Source organism: Argopecten irradians, chromosome 13 (genome assembly GCF_041381155.1).
Source record: "Argopecten irradians isolate NY chromosome 13, Ai_NY, whole genome shotgun sequence".
Lineage (NCBI taxonomy): Eukaryota > Metazoa > Mollusca > Bivalvia > Pectinida > Pectinidae > Argopecten > Argopecten irradians.
Window position 1 is genome coordinate 5,847,690 of NC_091146.1, and position 13,030 is coordinate 5,860,719.

The window sequence follows — 13,030 nt, forward strand, 5'->3', positions numbered from 1 at the left end:
TTTATTTATTTATTATTTATCTTTGTTTTGAAACAGAAATTATGAAATCATTAATCGCGAAAGAAATTAGGTATACAGTAAGTATTCCCACTATTAAGTCCCATACCTCATGACCACAGTCCACTAAACAAATAATTAAACAATCATTACATAATCTAGAATCGTTATCAAAATTGAAATATATGAATGTTCTAATTTATGGTCGGTTTATCCTGCTATCAGATCAGGACAACCGGTCGACGTGACACGTTTTGATGTATTGTGAACTATTAGCGTGTCATAATACAGTACTACAAAATCGTGTGGCCTTGATACTGTCAGCATGATCCCCGTAAAGGTTCATGTTGAGAGTATCACAGTATCATCAATATCACAGTATCACAGTCACAGTATCACAGTATCACAGTAGGACCCTCTGATGCAATAAATGTGAAACAAAGACCATTTATTTTAAAGAGGTCACAAACTCATTTCCCTGTGACTTGGTTTCAAGTTCATGATGTACATAGTGCCCATATCGCTTAATAAACACAATGCTTAATAAACTTAGTTTGGTAAGCTTTCTTTTTATCACATAGATGAACATTGAAACTTGTCTAAACTGGATGTCACATGAACCAGCATATTTGTCCGGTATAGCATTGTTTTCTGATTATACAGGCTTTAATTTTTGAGGAAGAAAAATACCATAAAAGTATGCAGAAGAAAATATGGATCTGGACTAGACAAACTATAGTGTAGTACGTTGTAGTACGAGTATAATCATATCACGATATTTTTTCCATATATCCCATTCCTTTTAAAATAGGTAAATTTAATGTATGGTATTAAGAAATTAGCATATAATAATTAGTTTTGTGATACCAAACGTTGCTGAAGTGAAATTTACCATCCATTTCTCCCACATGACCTCATGTTTATTGAGTTTAATGACCACAGAATCACATAAAGCGCGACTAATACACGGTATATTGTACTTTATCATGGTTAAAATTAAAATAATTGTGGTACAATAGCCACACAAAAAAAACACCTCCTCACACACAATCATATTAAACATTTAACTTGTTAAAATAATTAGTCACAACACCGACAATAGTTGACCTATATCAAGTTCTACCGATGTTACAAAGCACACTTAGTATATTCAAGAAATAAATACTTTGTATATTCTCTGTGATTACAGTTAGACTATATATATCTGTGTGTACATTTTAAATCCGTTACTGAATACGAGGTTGCCCGAAAAACTCAGATGGTACTAATATCGTTATTAATAAGACATATACAACCTGCAATTGAACAACAATGGTATACCGACAGATTTATTGAACCTGAAAATATGTCTTTTATGTAAATACCAGATGAATGTCCTTATATAGCGGAACTTTGATATCCACATATCCTTTCTCAAACACATGCACCACGCATATCTCACGCCTGGATATCATTGTTTATATTCTTTGTTTGTTTGATTGATTTATCTACTTTTAACATTATGTTATAGCTAAGGTCTTATAAGGTGTTAGAGGTAATGACAGCCTGCATAAAATGAAAAGGAATAGCAGCGACCATCGGTCACTGGCTGATAACTACCCAAACGTATAACTAACTTAAGGTCAATATGTAACCCAAGGAAATCGAGGAAATACTCGCCGATCTGCGTTCATTGACTCCCAAATGACCCCAGTGAACATCTACATTTAGTTCAAGTCATTGCCGTGATTCTGGGACAACTAAATCGGTCAGTGTTTGATGTTTAGGATACATATCCGTTTTGTTTTCATACAAGAAATTAGAAATGAGCAATGATGGTAGTTTACACTAACCACAGAAGTATAAAGTTAACAAAGAAGTGAAGGACGCTGGAGACTATACACTTAACAGCAATTTATCTAACAATTATAAGTCAAACATGGTGATGAAGCCGTTTTTTCACTATATCTCACTACCGTTATTTGCTCAAATACATCTTTCTTCATAGGCCTACAGTCTGTATCCTGTGTACCCTTTATCACACATTAAAACGGAATAAAACGAAAAGTTTGAAGTGTAATATTTTGAAACTTATTTGACGTAGAATCCTAATTTTTGTGCCAATGCCTTTATGGAAATTGTTGAATGGAAATACAAAAGTTTTCGGCCACATTGGTTTTCAATATGGCCATTATTTTATAATTAAATAAATTAATAATTTCTATCTTAAACTATTCATCAAATAAAACTATTTGCTGGCGTTGTTTTCATAGCCCTCCACCTCGAACAAGTGGCGAAGTATAGCTTTGTGCCGTTTTGATCCGTCAGTCGGTCCTTCCACCACTCGATTTTTTATCTTTGCGTGCGTGGTGTTATCTCGACTTTATTTCCAATACTATTAAGCATTTAGTACTTATAATGCGATGTATTGTTTCACCTTGGTAATGTTAATCGTGACATACCAAAACCAAACATTGTAACCTACTTTTATCTCATGAAATTTAATAAAAATGAACCTTATATAGTTTGGCTGTATTTTCTTTTTCATATGACACTGGAATTTCATACCTATTGCATGGATTGGGGAAGTCGATGGACCGCATACAAAACCAAGAATCTGTGACATATATTTCATCCATTGTCATCCATTGAAAAAAACCAGTTAATGTCATTGAAAAATGACCTCTCTGTTTGCATTATATGCAATTCATTGTCTATGTATGAGCATATGTATGCTTTGTGAGACTGAGATTTATATGCATAAAGCCAAAAGACACATCTAACCCGAAAACATGCTGACGACAACCATATCAGTCGTTGCGCTAAATTTATGCTAAGCGCTAAGCAAGAACAGGGACTAACACTTCAACAGACACTTATGTGTCTCGGCCAAGGGGCAGTAACAGAGCCCTCCTCATATCCTTAACTCAGGGTCAAGAGTGCGGCGATGTCAAAGAAGAAACAACATAACATTCAAAATTTATTCGCAATTAACGACAATGCAATGATTGCAACAAGTACCAAATTAACTCCTTACTTGCAGTATAGTTGCATATCGGTCCATCTAGGTGAGTCAATAGGCCATTTGGTAGCATCAGAACAAAGATATTTACATTTGAGCTTCGCTTCAAATGATAACTCATGCCTAATCACTGTATCGATTAGTTTAAAGTACTGGAACATCATACGATGTACATTAAATTTGTCCTTTATGCTATGTTAAGCATATACGATAGGGCCCTTTAGTTCATCAAATTAATGTTTCTATCTGATGAATTCATTTTCTAGTAAATAGGTAGAATGTGTATAATAGCTTCAATCTGAAATATAATATCATTACATGATAAAAACAGAAAGAAGGAACCAGCCGCTTCACTAGATCTAAATTATGGTGGTCTGCATAACATTGTTATTCCAATCTCATCAACAGGGTTAGCGTTTAAGAGAAAAGCTAATTCAAAGCAAAACTATGCTAAATGTCTTACTGCAAGTGCATTTATAGTTGTATGAATAAATATAATAATTCTAGTAATTAGTCCCTGTACTGTAGGTAGCGCGTTAGAAGTGATCTTAATAGAAGGCTTTTTTCCATAACGTCTCCCTTGACATCATCATTCGCTTTGAGGTTAACATTCGCCTCGTTACGGAAGCCTCTGGTTTCTGTCCCCTAGTTGAGACAAGCTATTGTCTATAAAGGTGATAGTTTCTTGTGCTGCTAAACGCTTAGCATTAAAGAAATGAAAACCCTGGGATGTAAATTTTCAGTACAATAGTGCTTTGTGGGTTGTTGTCAAGCGGCATGCATCAGTTGGATAGTACTAATAAGAAGTGAAATTGACATAATACGAATAATCGGCAACTTCCAAAACATACATTCATACACATAACAAACCGCTGACATGGATGGGGTGGGATCCTGGTTGTTAAAAGAACATTATGTCCAACCAATCAACTAATTGTTTGCAAATTGTTTGACAATAATTTTGAATATTCAAAACGTAGGAAGATGAATACCAATTTACATTACCATAAGAGCTATTTTGATAAAAAAAGAAAATTGGCCATCTTTTTTATGAATATATCACACCAAAAAGTAACCCACTCAAACTATGCCTCGATGAACTGTTTTCAATATATTTGAAAATTCTGGTATACGTTTCATGGCAATATAACAAATGGACTTTTGCTTTCAAAGTCACAGTGGCCTGATTTTGATATTTGATATACAGTCTTACCTAGGATTACCAAATCACCTACTTTAAATGCATTTTTAGCACAAGATATTATGTCCACACAATATAATGCATTAAATGATAACATGCGAACAAATGAATCAAATTTTTAACTACCTCCCTCGGGACTCTGAGTTCTCTGTCGATGACCAAACGATTCTTGCCAACAAATATACCTTAAATCATAACTTAGCCATACTTTGAAAATGTCTTAAAAATTATCAAAAACAAAAGTATGGTCGACAGCTTTAATCACGTATTAATATTTTCATTTGTATTAAGTAACCAGAAAATATAGGTATAGACACAGCATCTATGACTCTTTATGAATTAGCTTTCAGGGTGATAGATTTTAATCATACATACACCGGCCATAAAAAAGATAGCAGAAAACAGTTTTTACCAATTACTGACGTTCATATTTGCATCCAGTAACCCTGAAAATATAGGATAAGAACAAAACTTAGGATTCTTTATCAATTTGTTATCAATATTTTTGAATTTAAACATTTCTTTGTCGGCCATTTTGAAATCTAAGATGGCCGACAACAAATTTAACCATTACTAACGTTCACAAATGCGTTCATTAACTTTAAACATATAAGTATTGAACCCACATTATGATTATATATCAATTTGTGTTCAAGATATTTTAATCTTTAAGATCAATTCGTTTTCAAAATATTATAACTTGAACATTTCGATGTCAGCCATTTTGAAAATCAAGATAGCCGACGGCTTTTGCCAATTACTATTTATATTTACATTCAGTAACCCTGAAAATATAGGTATAGAGCAAAAATCAGGTAAATATAATTTGATTTTCAAGATATTAGACTTAAAATATTTTTATGGCGATTATTTTGAAAAAAAATGGCCGCCATGGCCGTCACCAGCAAGATCCACTTGGGGTCCCGTTCTCAAATATCTGGTAAAAGGCAATAGTAAAAGGTGTATCAAATCTCATACTTGTACCACGAAGTGCACGATTCGGCCGAAAATGGGGCTTAAGACGAATATGTTGTGCTTTATGGGAGACTGAGTTTACTGATGTTGTGTCTCTGTGCAAGAGACGAGCATTTGTCCTTTTTAAAGTGTACTCTTTATCAACAGTGGGCAAACCAGTAGTCTTACTACACTCTTTTTATACCGATAATCCTAATGCTGAGCGCTTATCAGGAGCAGCAACAAACACTTTTATAGACTACGGTGTGTCTCGGCCAGGTTAAAGAACCTGGAATCTTTCTCAAAGGGGTAAGTGCCCATGCGTCGGCCAAAAGCGGACAATGTCAAGGAAGACGTTAGAAAGACGAAAGGAAGAAAACACGATAAGACCATTACGATCATAAATAGGGGCAGTGGGTATATCCTTATCATATTACTTTTGGGGAGACATTGGACATCGTGTTATAAAGGAACAATATATTAAAGATTTATTTATTGGGGGTGGGGGGGGGGGGGTGGTGGTGGGGTGGTGGGCTTTTATAAACAAAACATTGAAAATCATAATACTATATAATCATACTAAGCGTTCTTATTATTATCGATCACTTCCGCTATATAAGCCAGGGAAATAACTATTTGTAATGTAAATAAGGCCAATATGCTGAGTACAGGAATGAAGTGTAAAAATAACCATCACGCATTGCCTCAGCACTATGTATTCACAATAACCACATTATAAATAATGCATAATCATCGCTTTATCAATATTCAGATTAGGAATTAGTACACAGACTCCATGTGACAAATGCTATTTTTGACACCACGTGACTGAGGTGATAACATCCCTGTTATATAGGGCGGTTGTTGGCTAGAGAATGCTATCTTAGTTTACACATTCTCCATTGAACAAGGTAAGGGTCTATCCAGTTCTTTTCGCATATATCGTGTAGTTGATTTTATTCATGGGGATTCAATTTCTTTACATTTCCGTTCTAGTTAATTTCCACGAACTTAAATGTCCATGAATAATGAAGTTAAAATGAATCCAAAGTTTTTGTTAATGCTAGAAATTGACAAATGCGCGAAAACAATTTACCCGCAAGTAAGTTTCAAATAGGAAATCGCCATGTAAAATTATACAGTACACACTAACGATATCGGGGCATCTAGAGTACTCCAGCTACTTACTAGCAACACATCTAATTATTTTAGCTGTAATTGTATACTGTTGATTGTTCAGGATCTGCGTCTTAATAAAGACAATATTATGCAGCATAGAAAAAATATGTTACACATGTCATGATTGAAATGAACTATATTCGATATTAACATGAATTACATATCCCATAAATATTAAGGAAAATATGTTAAATAGTTTAGATGATATCTGCTTGATTTTTAACGTAGGTATTAATAATTTGTGAGTTGTAGACGTATTATTAAAGGGACAATTCACTCAGGCGAATTCTTTTACATAACCAAGAAGCAAAATATAGCATAAATGTATTGTTCTAAATTTCTTATGAAACATGTAACGTAAAACATTGAAACATTCCACGACATTGTTAAGTATTTTAATTAATATCGTTGAAATATCAAATCGTTGATCAATACGATTAAGCAGGTACAGTATGGACGCTGTACCCATACCCGAGCCAAAGTCACGTACGTTAAACAAATAAGCTACAAAACCACTGAGAAGGTAATGAAATGTTTTTTAGGCTAGACAATTCACATAATAAGGTAAACACATTACTGTCAGAGCGATTTGAGCAGTTCTAGACAGAAGTTGCATTACTCTACGAGCAAGGGACAGGGTTTGACATACAAGAAAATCGACCACAATGTGTAATGGCGGACTGTGAGCGAGTTTGAACATCTACACACATGTCACAACTATGGGCTTTTCAGACATATCACAGTAAAACCGACTGATCTTATTTCCATTAGAACTGGGTCCTTTCCGATATATGTACAATTTTTAATGTTCTCTTAGACTGAATTGTCCCTTTTAATATATATATAAACTAATTCCATATACAAAATCAATTATTACATACCGTATTTCTAAACTATTTATACAGAGCATCTGTTCCAAAAGATGTGTCCCTATCTGTCCTTAGTGGTAAATAAATCCTATCGCCAAATGTTTGCAGACGATTTAAAATGAGATATTTAAACCTTCAGATATTAGATGTTGTTGCATTAAATTGATAACCGGATTTTAGTCGAAATGGATAGCATGTCACCTGTTTAGATTTACGCGATCGTCGACTACCGAGATATGTTAAAAGTAAGACTTGACCTAGAAATATAGAGTTTATCAAAGTCGACTGATAACAATGACAGATAGTGACAAGCAAGGTCAGTGTCATACCCGCAAAAATACCGTGGCTGGCCTCCTCTATAGTCACCATGGTGACGGTTTCTTAGTCACGTAACAAAATAATTCAAAAGAAACAATTCATTTTTATTTTCGGTAATAAAATTCATTTGCTTCGATGCTTATTTCAGTTTCAACATGAATGTTGCTACATGTACATGAAGTCATGGCATTTTATTGGTTAAACAATGATTTATAAACCAAGTTTCTATGGAATAAACAACGAAAACCTAATTTTAACTTCTCAAAACTGACAATATGTCACAACATTTATATAGATTAGACGACTTAGTTTAAGCAATGGTTCATAGTAATGGAACGATAAGTAATTTACTCTCCCATTCGTTTAACGCTGATATGTTTGCTTCATTATTTTCACATAAGTTAAATTTTGAACATCTATTAAATTTTAAAGTTTTGTCTTTGAAAGATTCGTTCTATTTGATTGAGTAGATGAGCGAATCTCCCACCATTTTATCTGCAAAATATACGCCGTAGCATTCGCTAACGCATGACGTCACAATTAATACATACTCACAAGGACAGATAACTGTATAATATACAAATACGGAATATAACCATGATCATTCAGTCTACACGCGATTACTATTGTTATAGTGCTAACTCTATTGGTACAGATGTACAAGCTTCTCCTAGTAGCGGCCCTGGTCGTGATGGCTTCGGCCTTCCGGACCGAGCTGGACGGCGAGTGGGAAGCGTACAAGAAGCAGTTCAACAAGCCTTATATTGCAGAGGAGGAAGCCAAGAGGTTTGTCAATAACTCATGCATGTAGTTATTATATGCTTGTATCGGAGATATGGTATACACTGCGAAGATGTCTCTAAAACACTAACATATAGATATTGATATTCGTCCCGATTTAAAAGTGTAATGTCTCTCAGAAAAATAATGAATTAAGTATTTATCCGTGACAAAAACAGATATTAAAGAATACCTTGTAAATTTTAATTTACTGACTTACCAAATAGTGTAAAAGCCTATATCTGCTCTCTTACTTGTTGTTTGAAAATTCGATATTGTTTAAGAATAATTTAAGATAAGCAATGTAAACTATGTATATATTGTTTGAATTTTACAGGAGAGTGATCTGGGAAAACCACCTTGACTACATCCAGAAGCACAACCTCGCTGCTGATAGGGGAGAGCACACCTTCTGGCTCGGAATGAACGAGTATGGAGATATGGTAAAACCTTTGTTTGTAATCAGTCAGCGCGATGGAAGCTATATAAGGAATGATTATTATTTTTGTTGTATACTGGTGTGTAAACTGCAGTTTACACACCAGTAAAAACAATTAAAAGCATTCCTTATATTTACATTTCGACCGACCATTTCATTTAAATTTAGTGTTCCGGTGAAATAAACCTTCGTTTTTTCAACGTTATACGATTGATGGAACAGCTGAGTAGGTAATGGAATCGCAAAACAGTGTTTCGGTTTGTGTTCTTGCGCAGCAGCCCCTCTGCGTTTACGCAAGTGTAAACGATTGCTCGGTTAGTAAGGTTATATAGCAGAGTGAAAACGAAAATGTAAATATTGTGTCATACCGGCAACTTTATTCATTTATTAAATAAAATGTTAAAGTGCCTCATGTATCTTTTCAAAACAACGCTTATCTAATGCTCCTTTAAAATTTGTAATTGTAATTCATAATGCAAAGTGAATAAGCTACAACTATGACATTGTTAGTGTATGTCTAATTTTTTTTTGCACTTCCTGTACCATTCACTCTTTCAGTACTGTATTAATACGTTTATACGTGTGTCAGGATTTTCTAGTTTTTACTCTATTTAACAGACCAACGAGGAGTTTGTGAAGACAATGAACGGTTATCGTATGAGGACCTCCCCCGTGAACGCTCCCGTCTACATGGCTCCATCAAACGCCGGAGATCCACCAGCAAGCGTTGACTGGCGTACTCAAGGCTTCGTCACCCCCGTAAAGAACCAGGTCTGATGACGCTTGTTTTCTCTTTGATTCGATCATACTGTAAATGTCCTTATCAAATGGTCATAAAACTATTTTCTATTCTATTTCGAAAATATCGAAATATAAATAACAATTAATTTCTGTCTGTATTTTCTTATTTGAATGCAATTATCTTAATTTTATATTGTTGACCAACTTATGGTCAGGTGCGATTCAATTCCACGTATTTTATATGTGTATCTAACATTAAGTCATTTAACCAAATGAGTTTAAATAGAAAAATGCAATCACATTTACGATCTTTTGATACGCAAACGGGAACTTAAGAATACAAATATGAATATAAATTGGTTATATATTATCTATTAATGTGAAAAAAACATACGTGTAGTAATAAAACCAGATATTACATTAATTCGCTTTCGTGATTCCACTCCTTTGGATACAATTTTTGATTTCAAATTCAAAATTCAAATTTTATACGGACATGATATGTCATACTTCCATGAGCTGCCTTCAGATTTGCTATGACATAGTACAGGGTTACTGATATCATAAGTGATTGTAACTCCTAGAAATCGAGGAGTGTTTACCCTAATCCCATGTAAACAGACAAATGTTATAATTGAAATATCATATGTAATTAAGGGCCAGTGCGGATCCTGCTGGGCTTTCTCAACCACTGGTTCCCTGGAGGGACAACACTTCAAGGCCAACAAAACACTGACGTCACTCTCAGAACAGAATCTGGTCGACTGCTCCAAGAAACAGGGTAGATAACTCTTAATGCTTTAAACATTCACAACTCATTAAATCTCACTCCTCCCTTTTCTAAAGTAATTTGGGAAAACTATATTGTTAACCTGATCACAATATAAGGATGGTATTAATCTATTTAGTACAGTAAAACCTATCTAATGCGATGCCTGAGTTTTCTGACATCATGCCAAATGACACTACATCTTGTCCCAGTAAACAAAAGTTGTCATTAACAATAAATGACTTTTCAAACATAATATCTCATCGGATCACATGCGTTGGTTATACAGGTTTATCTTCATGTATATAACTGCCAGACGCTAAATCGGTTAAATTAGAAATGAATTCATGCTAAATATCTTGTTCATTCAGTCTGTTATACACATATACCATATTCATTTTCGTTTTGAACTATCCTTTATAATTAATTAGTTATGATGGATTTTGTTTTGTTCAATCCGTTTATCTACCTTTATAGGTAACCAAGGATGTGAAGGAGGATTGATGGACCAGGGGTTCACATACATCAAGGAAAACAATGGTATTGACACAGAAGCATCATATCCCTACAAAGGCAGGGTTAGTAATATGCATGTGGATATAAGATAATAAAATAAATTATTCAATTCGATTTTACTTTTTAAATTGATTAATCTCTTTAAGATGCACCACCGCTGAAAACAGTATTTTTTTCTTCAGTTACAAAAGTTACTTACTTTACACCATAACCACCATGAAAAGTTTGAGCTTCTAATTTTTTTTGAAGATAAAAATCCGAAAATAATTAATTGCATTCCGAAAAAAAAATCCGTGGCACTATGTATTGTATGGAATGAAGTACTGATTGTGCATGCACCAAAAAGCAAAACATTTTAAAATGTTTTATATTATTTTTTATGTTAATTAGACACATATTTACATTATTAAACATGAATAATTGTTTTAAAGATGAGTATCATTTATGCTCTATCGGTGGTGGAGCATCTGTAATTATCATTGAACCATTTATTTAAAATTTTAGTGTTTGCGCTACATTTTATTTGATTTAATTTCAATACTTATATCTGATAAAGATATAAAAGTGTTTATACTGTACACGTTTTGAAAGTCAGCAATATTTTGCATCTTCTACTAATTTAAAATAAAAGTAACTCGAAGATTGGCTTGGCAGACGTGACATGACTGCATAAGCTTTCAATCGAGTGACATTAAACTGATACAAACCTGTACTATGCAACCTGTATTGTGGTTTCATACGGGCACAATTTGTACCATACAACTCTCGTTTCTGGATACTGCTGATTGTATGCCCAAATATTTCCAGATAGTGTATTTCTGAGTACCAAATACATATGTAGAAACATTTCTATATTTAAACAGGATGAGAAGTGCGCATTTACACCAGCCAATGTTGGAGCTACTGACACAGGATTCGTAGATATTAAGAGCAAGAGTGAATCAGATCTGCTAAGCGCCGTTGCTACCGTAGGACCCATCAGCGTTGCCATAGACGCCAGTCACATGAGCTTCCAGCTCTACAGAACAGGGGTGTACCACTCATGGTTCTGTAGTGAAACCAGACTGGACCACGGTGTACTGGCAGTCGGATACGGAGCCGAGAGTGGCAAAGATTACTGGCTCGTCAAGAACAGGTACTTATGGGGCATCTGACTATAGATTACATTACGTAGAAAGGTGTTACCTAGTCCTTGTATAATTTGGAAACAAAATAATATCTTCTTAATTAAAAGCAAAATTAATTCAGTAAATTTAATTTTGCATTGCTAATTTGATGGGTAAAACAGTTCAGAAATAAGTTATTTTCCATTTATTTCCGTGTTACTTTTAATGACAAAATTTGACATATCATTCCCAAGAAAAATCATAGTAATTTGAAAGTCAACCACCGGTAGCATATAAACTGTCGTGCTACTAAATATCATACTTACACAATATACAAAGCAATGTCCCTGCAGTTGTTGTTTTTTTGCGGAATATAAATCATTACGAAGTTATGTTAGGTTCCGGAATAGTACGTATTAAAGCCCAATGTATTCAATAGTATTTGTGTTTCATCTTTCACAGCTGGGGCGAGTCCTGGGGAGAGAAGGGATACATCAAAATGTCAAGAAACCGTCATAACAACTGTGGAATCGCTACACAGGCTAGCTACCCGACAGTTTAAACATCGGAGACATAGGGTTAAAGAACAAATCATGATTTCAAATGTTTCAATTTCTACTTTTATGTATTAAAATAATTATAAAAAACATAAATTGGATTGCGTCGAATTGTTCTTATTTTAAGTTCAATGCATTAATGTACATTAATATTGCCCTTATTCTGTGCCATAATCTTATCTATTAATCTATGTTATAATGTTAACATATATGCTACCAAAGATATATTGATGATTCGTGGTCATTTCCAAAGCCACCATTCACCTATCAAAGTCAATATCTTATATAGCAATGGAAAGAACCGAACATTGCATTGCAGTTATCACGTAAAAAGTATTGCTGACATATGGCGTCCCGCAAGATTACCACAGTGCACTGCAAGCTGACGTTATGCGCACGATAAAATTTTGAATAAATGAGAAGTAAATAATGAAATTAAAATGTCATGGAAATACGTTGGTATACAATATGTTGATAAGGTTTATTACAGAGTTAGCTCCCTTGAAGGTAGGTTTCCATTGTGAGTTATTATTTTGTGAACGAAATTCCCGTCTTTTTCCGTGAAAAGTATGACGTCACAATCTATATCTACCTGCAAGGTCA

General features: G+C 34.2%; 1 protein-coding gene across 1 annotated transcript; it reads left to right on the top strand.

Annotated features, from left to right (window-relative positions):
- Positions 1 to 5,963: 5,963 nt before the first annotated feature.
- Positions 5,964 to 12,523, top strand: LOC138305965 (procathepsin L-like). Its single transcript, XM_069246273.1, has 8 exons — positions 5,964 to 6,064; positions 8,175 to 8,305; positions 8,637 to 8,742; positions 9,357 to 9,509; positions 10,137 to 10,260; positions 10,726 to 10,826; positions 11,628 to 11,899; positions 12,333 to 12,523. The coding sequence occupies exons 2-8, from the start codon at positions 8,175 to 8,177 to the stop codon at positions 12,430 to 12,432; spliced, it is 987 nt and encodes a 328-aa protein (XP_069102374.1). The 5' UTR covers positions 5,964 to 6,064; the 3' UTR covers positions 12,433 to 12,523.
- Positions 12,524 to 13,030: the final 507 nt, after the last annotated feature.